Below are 20,481 nucleotides of genomic sequence, written 5' to 3' on the forward strand. Positions count from 1 at the left end.
CCAATAATAGTTGTGTGAGACTCCATTCAATTTTTGACACTTGGATTTGTGGCCCCATTTTAACACCACACACTCTCACACCTTATTTTTTCTCAAATTCCCCTCTGTTTCCTCCAAAATATTTTAGTACCTTGTTCAATATTCCTCTATTTATCACTTTTTTTTTTCAATTCTTTGTGCTCTTTATTAGTAACTTGATTAGCTCTTTCTTTCCCATTAATCATTTATGTCCCTCAGCTAAATCAATTTAAAAAATTGCCACCTCTCAACCAATTCAACTAAAATATAATTATTCCTCGTAGCCTTAGAAAAAAAAATCTTTTAAAATTTGTATTTTACATCTCAAAAAATTGAATCAAATTCCTAGGATACATTTAAAAGATAAATTTTGCATGAGAAATTCACACACACTTTATATTTGTATTAAGAAGTATTCACTGAGTATCGAAAATCGAACTAAATAAGAATTTAGTCAAATTGAATATTTCTTTTACTTCAATTTATTTTCTTTTTCTTTTTAAAAAATTTGACATAATCAGTTTTGATTTCAAAGAAAAAATAAATCGAAAAACCACCAAACTGATTATAAAAATATCTCCCTCTTTATATATATAGTGTGTGTGTGTTGTATAAAGTTAATTTTTACTCTTTTTATTTGTAATCTAGTTACCTTTATATAAATTTAATTCTATTTTTCACTTTCTAGTTTGATTTGTAATTTTATTATGATGATTTTAAAAATTGATTTTATGTTCAAAATCACTTGTTTTTAGTCCTTTAATTATTCATTATTAGTTAATTCAACTATCATCAATCAGAACTAATTTTTTTAAAAAAAATTATACCGAAAAAAAAGCTCACCAATGAGTAAGTGAGAGCATACCTATAAGAATTCTAAAATCACTCGTTCTTCAATTTTTTTTAGAACTTTTTTGTATTTGGTGTTGCACTTATTATTGAAATTTAAGTTAAAAAAAAAAAAATCAACCAAAAAAATATATAAATCAAGAAAAGAAGACTATAATTATAATGGAGTTTAATTTTTTAATCATATTAACAATCATGGGAGAAAAAGGCTAAAACTTGAATTGATATTAATTTACATAATTGACTTTTGGAAAATAAAAATTTAAGACTATTAAAAAAAGAGAGAGGTAAAATACTTATTATGAGGAAAATGGAGGAATTTGAAAAAATGAAAGTGAGAGAGTGTGTGGTGTTAAAATGAGGCCCATAAATTCAAGTGTCAAAAATTGAATAGAGCCTCGTACATCTATTGTTGGTTGGGCGTCAACCATATTAAATTTTTTCCTACGAGATAGTGGTAGGCTCCATCCCATGGGATCATAACCAATTGACCCGGAAAGCCCAAAATATCAGGAGACCAAAAGCCATGAACGGTTAAGATTAATCAGAATAAACACACGTGTACGGTTAAAGAAGCGGTAACTGTATAATCTGATAGTGCAGGTCCATTCACAATTCTATGGTCTCTGCAGGGAGCCGATCGTCTGCTCCTCACTCACCATAACAACCACTCTGCCCGTCCCCCCAAAAAAAGAGAGTAAAATATCTACTTCAAAACCAGAAAATCGCCGCCGATGATACCGCCGGGAAGTTTACCTGGCCGTTCCTAGTTTCTTCTCCATCTAAAAAGGTACGATCGTCTCTTTTCTAATTCGTAATTACTTTTTAGGGCTTGTTGATTTTTGAGATGTTGTTGATTTTTGCATATTTTTGCTGAATTTGAACTTAGGTAATTTTTTTATGAGCATTTGTGGCTTTCAGATTCGTTGAAGTAAGAGCTGCAAGATGGTGAGTGTTTCTAGTGTTCATTAAGAGCTCCATACTCGATGCTCTGTTTGATTTTGTTGTTCTGAGTTATGCTATTTTATGGGAATTTCTAGTGATATTTAATTACGTAGAAAGAAATAGCTGTTAGTTTCCCATTGCTAGTTGTATTGAATTGGACCTTTCTTTTGTCTTTAAGCTTCCATTTGGCAGCTCGACGGATATTTAGATGTGAAACTTATAATTTGCAAAATTATACAGTCTGTGACTTTCGTGGTACTTTACTCAAAGAAAATTATACACTCTGTGACAAAAATGAATGGTGGTTTCGTGGTGCAAGGGTTAACAGTCCTGATTTTCAGTATAAATTCATATCAATTTCTTAACTCTTACAAAAAGATTGTCCTTATCTTTTTTGGCAACTCTTCAATTCAAAATTTTCACATTTCATACCACAAGATTAAAGGGCATTTTGGTACATTCTACGTATCTTTAGTTTAATATCACTAGATTCAAAAGTTTTATTTACTTTCTTAAACTCCATGTCAAGCTAACTAGTCAAACAAATTGAAACGGAGGGAGTAAAGCTTACATATTTACAAAGAAGATAGTACTCTTAAGGAAAATGTTTTGACTTTCGATATAAGATTGTCATCCTTTTGAGATAGGAGTATTAATTTTCTTTGATATTTCAGATGTCCAATCAGTGGATCGATCCAATTTCTTTCTCAATGAGTGGGATTAGCATACTCAATCCAAATTCTGTCTCAATGAGTGTGATTAGCTTACCCAATCCAAATTCTGCCTCAATGATCTGGATTAGTTTACCCTGAAGATAATGCGTTTTTGGTTTTGCATTATTCTTGTACTCAGTGGTGAAATGTGTAGTTTGCCATTTTCTGCACAGCTCTAGTCCATTTCTTAAAGCTCAAATGTCAGTAGGGATCAGTAACAATCCCTGTCTCAATTCAGGAAAAACAAAAGAATGAAAAAAAAAAGTGATCTGGGTGAAATGTTCCATCTGATGTGTCCATACTTGGTATGTGCATCGAATGTTGGTATTGCTAAGAGATTCTTTCAGACCATCATGCTGTTCCCCACCCCACCCCACCCCCTGCTGCACTCATTTAATTTCATTTTTCAGCTGCTTCATTGTAATACGCAAACCCTGCCCATCATTCCTGTTTCTGGTCAGAGATTTATACTGTGATGAATCGACTTTGTCTAGTTCATTCATATCAGATCTTTTCCAGTCTTTCCATGACAAGGATTTTTGGATACCAAAATGTGGTGGACATCTATCTGATGGAGAAGCAGTTTTTGATAGCTCATCAAGACTCGACGTGAAACATGCTCACCAATTGTTCTCCAGTACTACTGAGCCAGAGTTATATCCTAACAAGAAACAAGCTGTCCACACTTCACTAGGCAAATCAACTTCAGAAATTGCAGTGACAAATTCTACATGTTGGGAGACTACTTCTGATCTTCCGTCAGGGGCAAATCAATTCATTGATAGATTGTTTCGAATTGATACCACCAGGCCGGTCGACTTGACCGAGAGAAGCACAGGGAACTCCACAATAAGGAAAAAAGTGATCGACGACCAAATTGGAGATGATCCATTAGTTGGTTTGTCAATGTCTTACACTATTGAAGAACAACAGATATGCATAAGCGACAGTAGAATCAGAAATCTTAATGTTAATCAGGTGGAGGATTCAGAAAATGCTTTTCATTCACCGATTGAAAACAACATTAATATGTCTATCAGTCAGGTACATAATAGGGCAAGTGAAACATCCTTTCTATCCATGGGTCAGGCATATGGGAAGGAAGATGAAAGTCAAACCTACAATCCTGGAGATATAAGTAGATCCATCAGATCCAATGTTGAGAAAAGTCACAGCACTACACCAATTGCTGACTCATATACCAGAGGGGATTCCGACACAATATTTGGATATGAATTGGTGTCTGATATTGATGCTCTGGCAAGGCCAATTAGCGGTTATAATTATTTACATTATCAATCGTCAGTGGACGCATCAGAACCACATTGTGACAAGCAGATGGATGGATCAAATGCTAACGCAGTTGATATCTCCTCTCAGACATCAAAACCTAGGACTGATTCCTTGCCAAAAACCAAATCGGAGTCTAAATCTGCACATAAAGGTGCTCCTAATAGCTTTCCTTCGAATGTTAGAAGTTTGTTAGCAACAAGAATTCTTGACGGTGTACCTGTAAAATACGTCTTGTCCCGGCAGGTACATTTTATTCTATTTAAATTTCATAAATTTTGCTGTCAGCACCTTACCTGCTATCTTCCTGTGTGTTATAAGGAGCTTCGTGGTATTATAAAAGGTTCTGGATACCTATGTGGTTGTCAACCATGTAGCTATTCAAAGGCAAGTTATTCACTTTGCTTTTTCATTCGTTTTATAATTATATATTTTTCCTGTGTGGTAACTTTGCAATTGTATACACATTTGAAGGTGCTTAATGCCTATGAGTTTGAGCGTCATGCTGGTTGCAAGACAAAGCACCCTAACAATCACATATACTTTGAGAATGGGAAAACCATCTACCAGATAACCCAGGAGCTAAGGAGCACGCCACAAAGTTTGTTGTTCGAAGCAATTCAAACTGTGACTGGTTCCCCCATCAATCAAAAAGCTTTCCAGATTTGGAAAGGTAATTATATCCCCAATTAGTCCTTATTGGATCTCTCTCTCTCTCTCTCTCTCTCTCTCTCTCCCTCTTTAATCTACAGTTTGATACATATGATTCATATTGAACTAATTCTCATGATCAGAATCATTTCAAGCTGCAACTCGAGAACTCCAGCGAATATATGGGAAGGAAGAATTGAACCTGTAAGTTCAATGTTGGTGGATCAATGATAATATTAAGAATATTCTCTGCCTTTGTAAAATAGAAACAAACAACTTATTTTAGTCAGCCAATGTGATGTAAAATATGTTCATATGCTTCGGCAATTATAATTTGACAGTGCAAACGTTTATGAACAAATATGTTATGGCAGCATCGATGTACTATTTTCTCCTTTGTTGATTGCATCTACAGAATTTGAAGTTCTCTTCAGCCCCATTTTGAGCTAAGGGTTTGTCAGAAACAGTCTCTCTACGTCTATGTATAAGGGTGAGTGTTTCCTTATATGATTTCCTGTTTCCATTATAGAATTTCATTCTTAAAAACAAGAGACAGCTTTTGACACCCACAACCATGGATACATATAGTTGAGAGAATCCACACTTTAGGATTGAATTGATTTTGACGTATTCTGCCAAAAGTGAAAAACATGATGAGCATCATTGGTGCATTGCTTATTAATACGACAAGAAAACAAAGGAGAAAACAAATAGAGGCATCCTCATCCTCCACTACAATATGTATGAGAAAATTTGTGAATAATAAGTGTGAGACAATGCGTTGTCCTAATTAACAACACCTCATGCCAACTAAAGTAAGACATGGCTTTTCACTCTTCATGGAAAACCAGTAAGTATTACTAATTGTCTAAAGTGATGAATTGACTACTCGAGTAGACATTTTAACTACAAATAAATTAAAAGGGAATATTCATGGAGCATAAAGAGTACATATGGAAGCCAAATTATGACTAGAAGAGGGATTTGTCTTAATTAATTGGTCATTAGGAAACAAATATTGATTTGTTTTGAATATGAAAAAGAAAAAGTAGAAAAGGTGGAAGCATATGCTTAGAAGATCCTCTCTCCACTAAGTAGCAATTCACTTTTTTTTTAAAAGTTTAATAAAAAATTAGGCTCTGAACTAATTTCCTTCTCTTTTCTTTAAAATTCCCCCCTCCTCCCACTCTTTCTCCTTCATTTTTTCCTCCTTTCCCAGTTCCCACAACAATGGAAAATCAAAAAGATGACGATGATGGTGATGGTGATGATGATGATGGTTCTTCGTGATGACGCATGATCAAGTATCTTTTCTTGGGCAACTACTAAACCCTTTGGCAATGCATATTATTATGCAGTTATAAGATATATAGGTACCAGTTATATATCAAGATTCTGAAACATACTTGTTTTTCTCTGCTTTACAATTTTGGTGTATCCAAATTTAGCTGCAATTAATGGGAACATTATGGTGTCTCCAATTTATGGGAATGTAATGTAATTCAACAGTACTATTCATGACTGAGAAGTTTTCAATTGTTTCGTTGGTTTCGATCTTGATGTAGCTTTAAGTATACTTTTAACTTCTCAACATTATATCTATCTACCTTATTTGATGTATATATATACTATGGTGGTATGGAGTGGAGTAGCTAGATCGATTTGTATTGCTGAAGACTATGTTTGCTTTCATCACAGAAATTAAATTGCAGGAGCCCCATTTTCACATTAATTTGTCCAAAACTATCAAGTGTTTTGATATCTCATCGGGATCTCTAACCATAGACCTGTACTATTACAAAGATTATATTCCCTTAGATCCCACTAAACAAACTAAAATGTCATTGTCAATTAGTTATTCGACAGAGTGTGATCACAAATTAAAACTGAAATTTCTTTAACTTAATTACGTTTGAAATTATAAGGGTGTCTCTCCATCCAATAAGAAAAAAGATGAACCCAAGGAAGGAACTTACAAAAACGAAGTTCAAATCAAAATACTATTTGATTGTACCGATCTCAAAGAAACGTCCTCAAAAAAGGTTTATGGGGCATTTTGGACCTGAGTGCATTGCTCAAGTGTATAACTGTAATGTATGTATACACTATATAATTGATTGTTATATAATATAGTATTGTAGATATACCAAATATATACACTTCCAATACACCTTAAATATAGACAAACATTAATCATTTGATGGCTGAGAGCGTAAATTTTCTCTTCTGCATTCAAAATTTGTTATCCTGAGCAATTCCATATTGGGCTCCTTCCATTTTTCCCTTTTGGAGTTAATCAAATAATCGTTCATTAAATAATTCCTATATATATCAGTCTATCTATATTTTAACTATTTAGCAAATAATATATTCAATCGACTATTTATGTAACAATTCCATTTAATTTTTGCAAAATCCGCCAAAATTTCATGAATCTTAGAGAACCGCCAACCTGAAAGGGCGCGAGAACTGTAAATTTCCCAAATTCTCCTTACTCTCTTTACTCTTTACAATAAAAAAGGCGCAAAGTTGAAAGTGAGCATATTTATCCTCACATGAGAACATAAATATCCAACGCTCCATATCATGCCAGCTCATCAATCCGCGCACCTCCCCGACTAACCAATAAGATTTCATCTCTGCCTCTATATATAGAGTGCACAACAAACCCCAAATTAAATTATCAATTCACTATTGAATAGCCGCTTTCTATTTCTCCCTTCATATTTTCTCTTTCAATTCCAATGGCACCAAAGGCAGAGAAGAAGCCAGCTGAAAAGAAGCCGGCGGAGGAGAAGAAGTCCACCGTCGCCGAGAAAGCTCCGGCGGAGAAGAAGCCAAAGGCCGGGAAGAAGCTACCAAAGGACGCCGCTTCCGGCGAGAAGAAGAAGAAGAAGGCCAAGAAGAGCGTTGAGACCTACAAGATCTACATCTTTAAGGTGCTAAAACAGGTGCATCCTGATATTGGGATTTCCAGCAAGGCTATGGGGATCATGAACAGCTTCATCAATGACATTTTTGAGAAGCTGGCTCAGGAATCTTCTAGATTGGCCCGTTACAACAAGAAGCCAACTATTACTTCTCGCGAGATCCAGACTGCTGTGAGACTTGTGCTTCCTGGTGAACTGGCTAAGCATGCTGTTTCTGAGGGTACCAAGGCTGTTACCAAGTTCACTAGCTCTTGAAGTTCTGATGAGTTAGAATAGTTTTTGGGTCCATCCTGATATTGAATTTCTATGGTTGTTTAGAATTAGGGTTTATTTGTATTAGATACTATTTTACCATTTTCTTTCGTTTTTGTTGGTGAACTTTTGGATCATCCATTATGTGTAGTTCAGATTTAAAATACAATCCTTTAATGGTTCTGTCTCAATTTACTGTATTGCAAATTTTTATGCCTGTATGTCAAATCTTGCACATTAATTCACCCAAAAAACTCTGAAAGTTGAATTGAACTGGCAACTTTTATGTTCCAATGGCATTTGTCAATGATTGATACATATAGTCAAAGTCGAAAAACTCTTAAATCTCGTCTAATTTCTAATACTAGAAATTTCCCTTATTTTCTTCAAGAAGATGCTATATATAGTTCTCTTTTCATCAATATTTTATTTGCCGTTCCTGAACATTGATTCCTCTTTTCATTTTCAACAAGAATCAGTTGATAATAACTCTTTTTTCCCCTTCTCTTAAACCTGTTCATCTTTCATTTTCAACAGAGAGTCCATATATCATAACTCCTTTTTCCACGTTCTATTAAACCTCTTCATAACTCACAACTTGCATCACCCATCTCTGCTTCAGTTTTGTTCTTTCAACAGGAAGTTTTCAGCTATGGGGAATTCCTTTCTCCTCGAGTTCAATGTGTCTGATCGTTTCTACCTGTGCCGTTACTGCCAAAACCACCTTGCTCTTTGCAAAGATTTCAGTCTCAACTACTCGGTAATCTTTTCCCCTTTCCTTTTTCTCCTATTTCTAAGTAATTGTCATTCTTGAGTCAAACTCATTTTGTAATCTTGTTTGTAGCAATTAGTAGTTAGGAAGTAGAAGTACCATCTTGTAATGCCTACTATATTTATTTATAGAAGAAAACGTTTACAAGTTCTCTATACTTGCTGAGTAGACTCCATAGGTAACTGGTGCAATGATGACAGTTTCCATTTCAATTATCTAACTATGCCGTGTTTTTCAGCCTGCGACAGGGGTGACTGGAGGTGTATTTGATGAAGTGTAAGTTTTCTTGGTTCTAATATCTTGGGATAGTTTAATGAAAGTTGTCTACACAGGTCGAACTAAACTGCACGATGAAATACGCAGGGTGAATGTGCATGTAAACGAATTAGAGAAGCTGAGGCAACTTGGTCCTCACACAGTCGCAGATGTCTACTGTAACAAATGCGAGAATCTACTGGGATGGAAATTTGTATGATACAAAAATCCCAAATCCCCAAATTTGTAAAATTCCATGAACGAGCAAAATTATCTGACATGATCCCTTTTTTCAACCCCTTTCAGATTGAAGTATATGAAGAGGATCCAGTCGCAAGAAAAGACATGGTTATGTTGCAAATGTGAGATTAATATGCTACAAACTCATGATTTCATATCGCATAAAATTGTTAATCTTACTTTTTCTTTTATCCTTTCACAGGGGGAAGCTGCAAGAAAGGTATGGAAATCAAATAGAAGAAGCAGTTGAACCTAGAGCAAATGCAGCAACGAGAGTGCCAATAGTTAAGGAAATATAAACCAATGGTGGAAGATTCTAGCAAGAGAAACTTTGAATGCCCTTTATTTTGTAATTTTACCATATTTTTCATAAGCTTTTCACGTTTCTTTTATTGCTATATGTACCCTGATATGGCACTGCAACATCCCACACCTGAACAAGAAAAAAGGAATTTATACACTAGTTTCTTTTTGCCAAAAGGGATTTATACACTACTGACACACAATTCTGGGATGTTTTCTATTGTAACCCATGATAATATTGTTATCGTTATCATGCTTCACGATTGTAGCCTCTGAATAAGGGCTCTTGTGCTGTTTAGCATCAGTTATTGTGCAGATGTGAAGTTGCAACTCCGATTCTATGGAGTCTAAAGTACACTCATAAACACCATAACCAGAATAACCCATTATAGTCTATCCAACTTGACTTTATATCCTTATATTTATCCCGGTTCTTTGATACTGAACCACTATGTTTTATTTTCCGGAACCTGGTGAAACTCCAAAACTGTAACTGTACCACTCAGTAATCAAGGACCAACCTGGCTCATAAGCATATTTTCTTGGGTTCTCAGCCTTAGTCAAGTAGATTAACAGAAAGGCGTTATATTGGGGAGTTTGGAATTGCCTGTAGTCAAGCAATTCTGCATTTCAAGACTAAGAACGAGATTTCTTCATTAGCATCACTGGTGCTAGCAGTAGCGCAACAAAGTGTGGGTGAAACTTGCAGAGCTTAAATATCAATATTTCAGGCAGAGGAGGGCAGAATCCCCACGTTTCCTATACTGTCTCCTCTTTATATGTAAAGACGAAGATTATAAACATGTCAATTCTCTCAAACTCATGAGTCAAGACTATAAATCAAGGCTTACCTCCTGGAAATTCCTTAATTGAAGATCAATGTCTTCTTCAGATTTCATTTCTATCTTAGTACACAAGATTGGAGTTTTATTTGCTAAAAGGAAGTGAAGATATAGCTAGCAGCTTTTCATTTGCCTAAGTGCTATCTCTACGCATAGATTAGTCAACTCACATTATAAGAGTACACGGAACAAACTGGGAGTACAAAAATTTCAACCGCAACAGGATTAAATGCACAGAAGGAATACCGTTAAACTTATAATGCTAACAACAAACGATTTCAAACATTTTCATTCCATCAACAAATAAAAGCCCAAATACCCAGGATTCCAGGTTTATGAACGGTTTTTTGATTCATGATAACTTGCACCAAAAGATTATTTTAGAAAGCACAATGTGAGGACAGAACTCTACAAAGTGCTGAATGCAAAGACATACAATTCTGCAGATCCAATGTCATCAAGATTTAAGGGATGCCCCTACTTTTCCAAGGTCCTCAAGTGCCTTTGAGATTTGCTCCTCGGTCAATCCCTCCAGTCTGATGCCCCTTTCAACTCCCAGGTCTATAAGCATTTAAAAGTAAAATCCATGAATAGAAGGTCAAACCACAGGAACAGGGTAAAGATCGCTTAAAACAACTTGACTACACCAGATTTGAAATAAACTTTGGCTTTAAAGAAAACCGAAAATTATACTTCATAAGATTTGTCCATAGAAGAACATAGCAAACATTTGCAATGGTGTCAAATAACTTGGAAACATCCCAAAGTGGAAAGGATATATTAAATTAGAACGGATTGAGTATTATTATGAGAAAACGAGATATTCGACATGCCTAAAAGACCTAACCACGGTAAGGTCCATTTGAAGAATGAAAAAATGAGATGGGTGGTCTCATTATAAGACTTGAACAATCCTCCTCCCCTTGAACTAGATTTTGGGGTGTGAGTTAGGTCAAAATCTAATTTTACAGGTCCATTCATTATACTCAAATCTTGATCACTCTCACTACATCCGTTACATCATCATAGAATATTTCTTTAGAGTCACATATCACTCCTTCAAGCTTATTTGTTTAGATGTGTACTTCATTATGCAATTTATGAATAAGATTTCTATCAATCCCTTACCTGATCAAATGTTAATAGATTATTTACCAAAAGTCTACATATAAGTTTCAATTAAGCTGGAACATAAGAAAAATGAAAATGTAACAAACCAATGAAAATGCTAGCAGTCAAAGGCAAAAGAACGATTTTTTTTGTGTGAATTGCCAAATCAGAATTTCAATATACAAAGCTGATTAAAATTCTGTAGAGCTATAAGAAAACCGAAATAATTACCATATCTCGCCCAGAGCTGAGGCTCGATTGAACTGGCCTCACGAATCAAAATAGGTAATTTGGGGTTTTGGGTCTTGAGATCTCTGTAGTTCTTCTCAATGAACGCCCTACATAAAGATGAAACCAATAACTCGGGATTAACTTATCACTCTATCAATCAATCAACTACGTCTCAATTGGAGCTCATTTCATTGCAGTACTGATAAAAATTGTGAAAATACCTAGTGGCGGCACTTTCAGATGACGATGGAGAGAAGAGGATGCGAAGCTCCTTCAGGTTCCGAGAGAGATTTGATCTCCACGCCATTGTTGCACAAATTCACCTTCAGCTATTCCCTAGGCTTTACAAATATAAATGAACCAAAAACATCATGAGGTGTGATTTATGCTTTAACGGTTGTACTCAAAAATTACATTGACGAATTTAACCTTATACTAAGGGTGGACCAGTTTTTCTGAATCTGGACTTTCAAGGGATAACCAGTCCATTGGGCCAAGTGTGGTTACTATTATGGAAAAATTAGAGAAATTCCATCTTTCGGTTTACTTATTACTATTATTTCCTATAAGTTTTATAAATCTCTAAAAATTTTCATTTTTGCGCATCAAATTAATGTATCATGTATAAAATGTAATGTATCTTACTTAACGATTAATATATCTCGAGCATCATATTAATGCATCAGCGCTTATATTATTGTATCCGTTTGAGGAATTTCTGTAATTATAAACTTTTAAGAGACATATTGTAATTTTTGCCTTAAAAGTATGTGATTTTTGTAATTTGCCCTATTATTTATTAAAATAGATATATCTTGTGTGATTCACATATATTTGAAATACATAACAAATTTTGTTCACCTCTTTTTCTATTTTAGTGAATTTGATAGTAAAAATATACGTGTCTAGATGTATCTTCCTCAATATATGACATGAAAACTCTTAACTAGTGGTAATATATATATATATATATATATATAGAGAGAGAGAGAAATATATATAATAATAGTGTATATATGGTGGTAGAATATGTTTAATTATGTAGTGTCGCCTTTAAATTTTTTTAGCCTTTTATAACAATAAAATGGCCATTCGACACTTTTGCCTTCTAAGATTTGGTCCGTCTTCGTCTTCTTCTTGTTGCATTTTCTTCTATTTTCATTTTTATTTTTTTGACATGCTGCAAACGTTAATATTTTTTTGTGACTTGTATATCAAAAAACTTAAAATATTGAGAGAATTTCATATCTAAAATTTGAGACTACTTAGATGTAATGTTGAGTTGATCAAGATAAAATAGTCAATGAATACTTAATGTATAGTCAATGTATACTTCATGTATAGTTAAGTTATATTCAGCCTTTTGATTGTATCATAATGTATATTCAGTGTAAAGCTTATGTATATGTAAGCTATATTGTATTGTTAGTGTATATTTTCTATGACTTTTGACGAACTATAGTGTATAGTCAGTGTATCCTTATTCCTTCCTATTACTTTTGGCTATTTTTTATATGAATAAAACACGATTATATTAATTGTAAGCTAATTACTTTATTGAACCGTCACCATTTTACATACCCGAGCGAAGATCTCGGTGACATATAGGGATGACAATGGTGTGGGGTGGATGCGGGGTGGGGTAGGTTTAACGCTAATACGGGGCGGGGCGGGAGGGATGCAAGGCTGATTGAAGTGAGGTTTTTTAAAAAAACTAATGAAGTGGCGGGGCGGGTTGCAGGCATATGTGATTTTATGCGGGTTCAATAAAAAATTATACAATTTCATACATGTTTACCAATTGACTTTTAAAAAATATTTTTTTAAGTCATTATCTATTAAATTAATATAACTTGATGAAACATGAATTTATTTGATTGAATTTTATTTTTAGTGTCAAAATTAACTAGAAAAAGAAAATATTAAAAAAATTTATGCGGGGCGGGGTGGGGAGAGTTGAAAATGGAAAATATTGTTATGTGGGAAAGATTAAAAACTATGCGGGTTAGGCACAACCCGCTCCGCCCCTACCCCGCCCCCGCCCCTGCCCCCATTGTCATCCCTATATTTACGACCCTCTAATATGTTTTAACGTTGAGAAATTACGTTTTAAGATTCAAAAATTGATTTTTCAGTATAAAAGTACTTCTTCTCAGTCCTCTTTGTTCTCTTGTTTGTCACTCTCTTGTATAAGGTACATTTTTTATTATTTACATCGAGCATTTAAATATAAGTGTGATCATAATCATAAACTACATGTGCGAGACACACGTACGCTAAAATTAATATTTTTATAATCTTTTTTTTACTAGTAACCTACAATTCCTATAATATTACAAATTATCATAATTACTACACTTACGTTTATTATTTACATTGAGCAATTATTACATTTAAATATTAGTTTGACCAATATCGCAAACTACACGTGCGAGACATAGGTACGCTAAAACTAGTATTTATGTCATTCCAATCTATTTTAACTTTTCAAAATTCAAGAACTGTTTTTTCCAATATAAAAGTACCTCTTCTCAGCTAGTCTTTTTTCATTTATTTTCAGCAGTGAATAATCTTTGATCTTTTTTCTCCATTTTATTCTTTGTTCTGTACAGGTTCTTGATTGATAAAATCGATACAATGGTGATAATTACTTACACAAATGATCATTTTCGCGAAGAGGATTTAATCTGTTGTAATTTTTGCATCTGTTTTTTTCTTTCATTTTTGAATGTTCTGAGTTCTTCTTGCACATCTATTATCAATTTCATTTCTTTATGGTTTTTATACAATGAGAATGGTGTTCATGATGTTTACTGTTAGCCATAAATTATGCAACCTAATTGAACTACAATTCTTATAATATTACAAGTGGAGTATTATAATTACGTAATTACTACACTTATGTTTATTAATTACACTGAGGAATTAATTATTATGATTAAATATAAGTTTGATCATAATGGTAGAATATACGTGCGAAGTGCACGTCGCTAGAACTAGTATTTTTATGAAAATTTTAAATAGTAACTACAATTCCTATAGTATTAAAAATTATCATAATTACATAATTACTGCACTTACGTGTATTATTTACATCGAGCTACATTTGAATATATGTTTGACCATAAACGTAAACTGCACGTGCCGTACACTAAAACTAAAAAAATTATAGTTTTTTTAATTAGTGAACTACAGTTCCTTACAAATTATCTATAACTTATGTGATTATTACACTTACGTTTATTATTAGATCGAGCAATTATTACATTTAAATATAAGATTGACATACTCGTATACTACACGTCGAGGGAGTACGTACATTAAAGCTAGTATTTTTGTAATCTTTTTTCAATTAGTGAACTACAATTTGTATGATATTACAAATTATCATAATTACGTAATTACTACACTTACGTTTATTGCTTCCATTGATTAATTATTACATTTAAATATAAGTTTGACCATAGTCGTAAACGACACGTGCGAGGTGCACGTACGTTAAAACTAGTATTTTTTATTAAAAAAATTATTAGTGAAATTTTCAAGAAAATTTCATAATTAAATTGCAACTCGATCTTTCACGAGTGAAGTGAATAAAAGAAACATTAACTATATTAATGTCCATCTAATCTGTTTTAACGTAAAAAATTACTTTCCAAGATTCAATAACTGATTTTCATTGCAAAAATACCTCTTCTCATTCCTCTTTGTTCTACTCTACTCTCTTTTATAAGGCACATTGTTTATTATTACATTGAGAATTTAAATATAAGTTTGACCACAATCATAGACTACACGTGCGAGACACACGTACGCTAAAATTGGTATTTTTATAAAAAAAATTACTAGTGACCTAAAATTCCTATAATATTACAAATTATCATTATTACGTAATTATTACACTTACGTTTATCATTTATATTGAGAAATTATTACGTTAAATATAAGTTTGACCAATAAAGTAGACTACACGTGCGAGACGTACGTACGCTATAACAAGTATTTTAATAAGAAAAAAATATTAATCAAATCTTCATAAGAGTCACATAGTTAAACTACAACTCTATCTATTATAGGTGAAGTGAATAACAGAAAAAAACAAGCATTAATTATATTTATGTCATTCCAATCTAAAAGAATGTTCAATATAGAAGAACTTTTCTCCACTAGCTTTTTTCATTTATTCTCAGTAGTGAATAATCTTTGATCTAGCAATTATTATGTTGAAATATCAGTTTTCCATAACTGTACACTATATGTGTGAGGCGTGATACACAAAACTAGTAGTTTTTTATAAAGAAAAATTATTAGTGAAACCTTCGTAAGAATCACATAATTAAATAGCAACTCTTTTTTCATAAATGAAGTGAATAAAAGAAGAAAAGAAACATTAATTATATTTATGTCCATCTAATCTGTTTTAATGGTAATGAATTACTTTTCAAGATTCAAGAATCGATTTTTCAGTATAAAAGTACCTCTTCTCCGTCTCTTTGTTCTACGATCTGCTCTCTTTTATCACTTTCTTGTATAAGGTACAATATTTATCATTACATCGAACATTTAAACATAAGTGTGACCATAACCGTAGACTACACGTGCGAGGCGCACGTGTGCTAAAATTTATATTTTTATAAAAAATTTTTTACTTGTGACCAGCAATTCCCATAATATTGCAAGTTATCATATTTACGTAATTACTACACTTATGTTTATTATTTAGATTGAACAATTATTACGTTTAAATATAAGTTTAACCAATATCGTAGATTACATGTGCGAGGCGCACATATGCTATAACAAGTATTTTAATACTAAGAAATTATTAGTCAAATCTTCATAAGAGTCACATAATTAAACTGCAACTCTATCGGTCATAAGTGAAGTGAATAAAAGAAGAAAAGAAACGTTAATTCTATTTATGTCATTCTAATCTAAAATGATGACAAGTTAATATAATATAACTCTTCTCAGCTAATCTTTTTTCATTTATTCTCAATAGTGAATAATCTTTGATCCACTAATTATTATTATTAAATATCAGCTGACCATAACCGTCTACTATATGTGCAAGAACATATTTAATTTTTTTTAATGAAACCTTTACAAGAGTCACATAATTAAATTGCAACTCTATTTGTCATAAGTGAAGTGAATAAAATAAGAAAAGAAACATTAACTATATTTATATCCATATCTGTTTTAACGGTAAGGAATTACTTTTCAAGAAGTATAAAAGTGCGCCTTCTAGGTCCTCTTTGTTGTACTACTCTCTTGTATAAGGTACATTGTTTATTATTAAATCGAGCATTTAAATATAAGTGTGATCATAACCATAGACTACACGCGCGAGGCGCACATACGCTAAAACTAGTAATTTTATATTAAAAAAATTACTAGTGACCACAATTCCTATAATATTACAAATTATTATAATTACGCAATTACTACACTTTGGTTTATTATTTACAATGAGCAATTATTACGTTTAAATATAAGTTTGACCATTATCGTAGACTACACGTGCGAGGCACACGTACTCTATAACAAGTATTTTAATGAAAAAAATTATTAGTCAAATCTTCATAAGACTCACATTATTAAATTGCAACTCTATCTGTCATAAGTGAAGTGAATAAAAGAAGAACAAAAACATTAATTATATTTATGTCATTCCAATCTAAAAGAACCACAAATTCAATATAAAAGAACCATTCTCAGTTAATCTTTTTTCATTTATTCTCAGCAGTGAATTATCTTTGATCTTTTTTCTCCATTTTGTTCTTTGTTCTGTAAGAGGTTGTTGATTGACAAAGTTGATACAATGGTGGTGATTAGTTACATAAATGATCATTTTCGCGCAGAGGATTTAATCTATTGTAATTCATGCAATACCCAAGTTGGATTTGTTGATGATCACTTTGATATCGTATAAATTTTTCTCATCAATCTCTCTGCATTTGTTTTTTCTTTCATTTTTGAATATTCTGAGCTTTTCTGTCACTTGTTTTATCAATTTCATTTTTTATGGTTTTTTTTTACAATGAGAATGGTGTTTATGATGTTTACTGCTAGCCATGAATTTTTCTTGTAGATCTGTGAAAACTCTTCATTTAGGATAATGTGGAATTATTTTGATAAATTTTACTTTACTACGTTTTCAATTAGTAAAGTATTTGAAAACAACCTCTCTACCTCCACGAGAGCATGCAGTATAATTTTGACAGATTTATAATTTACTTGTGAGATTTGTCGTTGTTGTGATTCACTTGCTTGATTTCATCTGCTCTTTGTAAAATGTGATTAAGCACAAAAACAACATGTTTTGGTAACTATTTTTGTCTGGTTCCTTTTGCAGGTGCAAAATGGTAGAACAGGGGTCTTTAACAGTGTGTAAGTCTCAAGAGTTGATGCAATTTAGAAAATTGAGTAGTATTATTCAATTAAACATTTTTATATGTAAGAATATATGTTGTGCGTGTATGCAGGTTCAATGCGAGGTTCCTCAACAATGTGAATTATCTTCGCCATGTAAATGGCAATACTGTTGCTGATGTTTACTGTGTCCAATGTGGAATGCTGCTTGGGTTGAAACTAGTAAGATCCCCAAATTACCTAATTTCCTTTCCATGAACAAGAGGATTTGCAGTTAACAAAATTCATTCATTTCTCTAGATTGCTGTGCCCCGACCATCCCAGGAAATTAGGGAAGGAAGGTTCTTGATGAATTTGTAAGTTCCTTGCATATATGCAAAATGTAACTAGATGTGATACGACTTGTAATACGCGTTTTAATTTGTTACAGGGAGAAACTTGTTTATTGGGGTGATTATTCCATGATATATCAAGAACAAGATGGAACTGTTGCTACTATCGATCAGGTTCTGTATGAACTAAGTGGAGGTGTTGTTGTTCATCAATTGGTTCCTAGTGAACAGAATGGACACGCCAATGTTGAGCATGCTCCTATGGATCAAGATGGAGGTGATGCTGAACAACTTGCTAATGCTATGCGCAATCTACGCATGTGAAGCAACTTCTTAAGGGAAATAAATAAAAAACTAAAAGAGACATTGGCTTCACCCGGACTCGAACCGGAGACCTTCAGTGTGTTAGACTGACGTGATAACCAACTACACCATGAAACCTTGGTGCTTCATATAATCCTGAAATGTTTTTATCCTTTCCAGTACTTTTTTTTATTTCAATAAAAAAATTGAGTACTTTATAAGCACTTTTCATTTTATAAATTATTTTCGCTATAGCTTTTACTCTTATATTTGTCAAATCCATTTTGTAAACATTTTTCTTCTTTAAGCAAAGGTTCTATCGAAAATAATGTCACTGTTTAGGTTTTTCTTAAGCTGAGGGTCCAGGGTAAGAGCACAACCCAAACAAAATTCAACTCAATCAAGTCAAATATCCGAAAGATGGCTTACTGAGAAGATCTAAGGATCAGACCAAATTTGAAATTAGCTGCACTATCAGCATGAACTCATTAAACATGGTCCTCTCTGGTTTGGAGTTGCAACCATGAAACATGAAGATTAGATATTGGCAACAAAGCTAATGCTTAACCACTAGGTTATTTCAATCAATTAACAACGATATTAGTCAACTGGAGGATATTTATTGTAAATTGTAGAAACTGAGCTTTGTTCATTGAATATGTAATGAGAAATTACAATATCTAGAGCTTACGAACAGTTACAGAGATACCAAAACACAGAAACAGCAGAAATTAACAGTAGATCTACATCTAATGCACCTAACAACTGATCTAACCACCAAATCCATAGAGAGTCCTTCCCTGTCTCTTCAAAGCATAGACAACATCCATAGCAGTAACAGTCTTCCTCCTGGCGTGCTCAGTGTAGGTAACGGAATCACGAATCACATTCTCCAAAAAGATCTTCAACACTCCACGGGTCTCCTCATAGATCAGACCAGAGATACGCTTCACACCACCCCTACGAGCAAGCCTGCGAATAGCTGGCTTAGTGATGCCCTGGATGTTGTCTCTTAGCACCTTTCTGTGCCTCTTGGCTCCTCCCTTTCCCAATCCCTTGCCTCCCTTTCCACGACCAGACATTTTCACGGAGAAATTTGAAGAAGAAGAAGTTTCTAGGGTTTTGAATTTGGGTGAAATGGTTTCCTTTGGGTGGTGGATATTTATATTTGGTGGGCGGGTTTGAAATGCGACGGAAAATCAATCGTAGCCGCTAAATATTTGGGGATTTACTTGGTGATCGATGGATAATAATGGTGATCCATGTGAAAGGTGGAAACTGAATATTAACCGTTAGATTGGAAGGGGATCCGATCCGTGTGAGAGAAGATCTAGGGATGTTAATAGATTTTCCTAGTTTGTTACTACCTACTTACTCTTCCTTCTGTCCAACAATATTTATCCACTATTAACTTTGCACATTTAAAAAAAAATTATAAATAGAAGGGTAATTTTATTATATCACCATTTGAATATATTAAATATAATGTCTTGAAAAATGTAATACGAAAATGATTATACATTGATTTCATGAAGTGAACACGTATTGTTGAACATCTCAAAATGGTATAGTAGACAACTATTATTGGATGGAGGAAGTACTAATTAAGTAAAAGGAAATTGGTTGATTTTAATTTTTCTGATATTGTCCGTTTTAATCTAAATCGTAACCTTTTTCCTCAAAAAGCCTCTCATCATTGAGGTTAAACAATACTTTTTCATTTTTTAGTTGCCATAGTTTTCGTTTTGAGAGTCAACATTTTAAGATGCATTTTTTTCTTCATTTTGATATGAAAAAGATGCAATTTATAGTATTTTTCGTATAGTTTTGAATTTCTAAAATTTTAATTTAAAATATCAAATTAATATAATTTAATTTAGCTTTAAAAATTAGTCAATTTGACTCTTAGGGTGTGTTTGGTATGAAGGAAAACATTTTCGATTTTTTTTTTCAATTTTCTCATGTTTGGTTGGGTAAAATGTTTTGGAAATCAACTCATTTTCCTCAAATTCAAGGAAAATGGTTTCCCTTCAAAACTTAAAGAAAACATTTTCCAAAACTTTCCTTCAA

At 33.1% G+C, this 20,481-nt stretch overlaps 6 protein-coding genes and 1 non-coding gene across 8 annotated transcripts; 4 read left to right on the plus strand and 3 right to left on the minus strand.

Moving 5' to 3' along the window:
- Nucleotides 1-1,486: 1,486 nt before the first annotated feature.
- LOC125807336 (uncharacterized) lies at nt 1,487-4,833 on the plus strand. Of its 2 annotated transcripts, XM_049487034.1 has the most exons (6): nt 1,487-1,657; nt 1,757-1,815; nt 3,045-4,061; nt 4,137-4,192; nt 4,280-4,488; nt 4,610-4,833. In XM_049487034.1, exons 2-6 carry the CDS (start codon nt 1,813-1,815, stop codon nt 4,672-4,674), a joined length of 1,350 nt encoding a protein of 449 aa, XP_049342991.1. In that variant the 5' UTR covers nt 1,487-1,657; nt 1,757-1,812; the 3' UTR covers nt 4,675-4,833. The 2 variants fall into 2 exon arrangements, with proteins under 2 accessions (XP_049342991.1, XP_049342990.1); XM_049487033.1 differs by having other exon boundaries at nt 4,137-4,488.
- Nucleotides 4,834-7,149: 2,316 nt separating this feature from the next.
- On the plus strand, nt 7,150-7,839 carry LOC125807352 (probable histone H2B.1). The gene has a single exon (XM_049487051.1). It carries the CDS (start codon nt 7,211-7,213, stop codon nt 7,649-7,651), a length of 441 nt encoding a protein of 146 aa, XP_049343008.1. The 5' UTR covers nt 7,150-7,210; the 3' UTR covers nt 7,652-7,839.
- A 461-nt stretch (nt 7,840-8,300) lies between these two features.
- Nucleotides 8,301-9,214, plus strand: LOC125807714 (protein yippee-like At4g27740). The gene is made up of 5 exons (XM_049487443.1): nt 8,301-8,408; nt 8,659-8,696; nt 8,784-8,889; nt 8,982-9,037; nt 9,118-9,214. Exons 1-5 carry the CDS (start codon nt 8,301-8,303, stop codon nt 9,212-9,214), a joined length of 405 nt encoding a protein of 134 aa, XP_049343400.1.
- A 1,109-nt stretch (nt 9,215-10,323) lies between these two features.
- LOC125807356 (NADH dehydrogenase [ubiquinone] 1 alpha subcomplex subunit 2-like) lies at nt 10,324-11,751 on the minus strand. Its single transcript, XM_049487055.1, has 3 exons — nt 11,623-11,751; nt 11,402-11,508; nt 10,324-10,621 (listed from the first exon to the last, which is right to left on the minus strand). The coding sequence occupies exons 1-3, from the start codon at nt 11,706-11,708 to the stop codon at nt 10,518-10,520; spliced, it is 297 nt and encodes a 98-aa protein (XP_049343012.1). The 5' UTR covers nt 11,709-11,751; the 3' UTR covers nt 10,324-10,517.
- Nucleotides 11,752-17,225: 5,474 nt separating this feature from the next.
- Nucleotides 17,226-18,432, plus strand: LOC125807716 (protein yippee-like At3g08990). Its single transcript, XM_049487445.1, has 5 exons — nt 17,226-17,330; nt 17,760-17,794; nt 17,890-17,998; nt 18,077-18,132; nt 18,207-18,432. The coding sequence occupies exons 1-5, from the start codon at nt 17,226-17,228 to the stop codon at nt 18,430-18,432; spliced, it is 531 nt and encodes a 176-aa protein (XP_049343402.1).
- Nucleotides 18,433-18,475: 43 nt separating this feature from the next.
- Nucleotides 18,476-18,549, minus strand: TRNAV-AAC (transfer RNA valine (anticodon AAC)). Its single transcript has one exon. It is a non-coding gene; the product is annotated as a tRNA-Val (tRNA).
- Nucleotides 18,550-19,040: 491 nt separating this feature from the next.
- LOC125807355 (histone H4) lies at nt 19,041-19,539 on the minus strand. The gene has a single exon (XM_049487054.1). The coding sequence runs from the start codon at nt 19,491-19,493 to the stop codon at nt 19,182-19,184; it is 312 nt and encodes a 103-aa protein (XP_049343011.1). The 5' UTR covers nt 19,494-19,539; the 3' UTR covers nt 19,041-19,181.
- Between the last annotated feature and the right edge of the window lie 942 nt (nt 19,540-20,481).

This window comes from Solanum verrucosum, unplaced genomic scaffold, assembly GCF_900185275.1.
Source record: "Solanum verrucosum unplaced genomic scaffold, falcon-dt-bn FXZP01000183.1, whole genome shotgun sequence".
In the NCBI taxonomy this organism is placed as follows: Eukaryota; Viridiplantae; Streptophyta; class Magnoliopsida; order Solanales; family Solanaceae; genus Solanum; species Solanum verrucosum.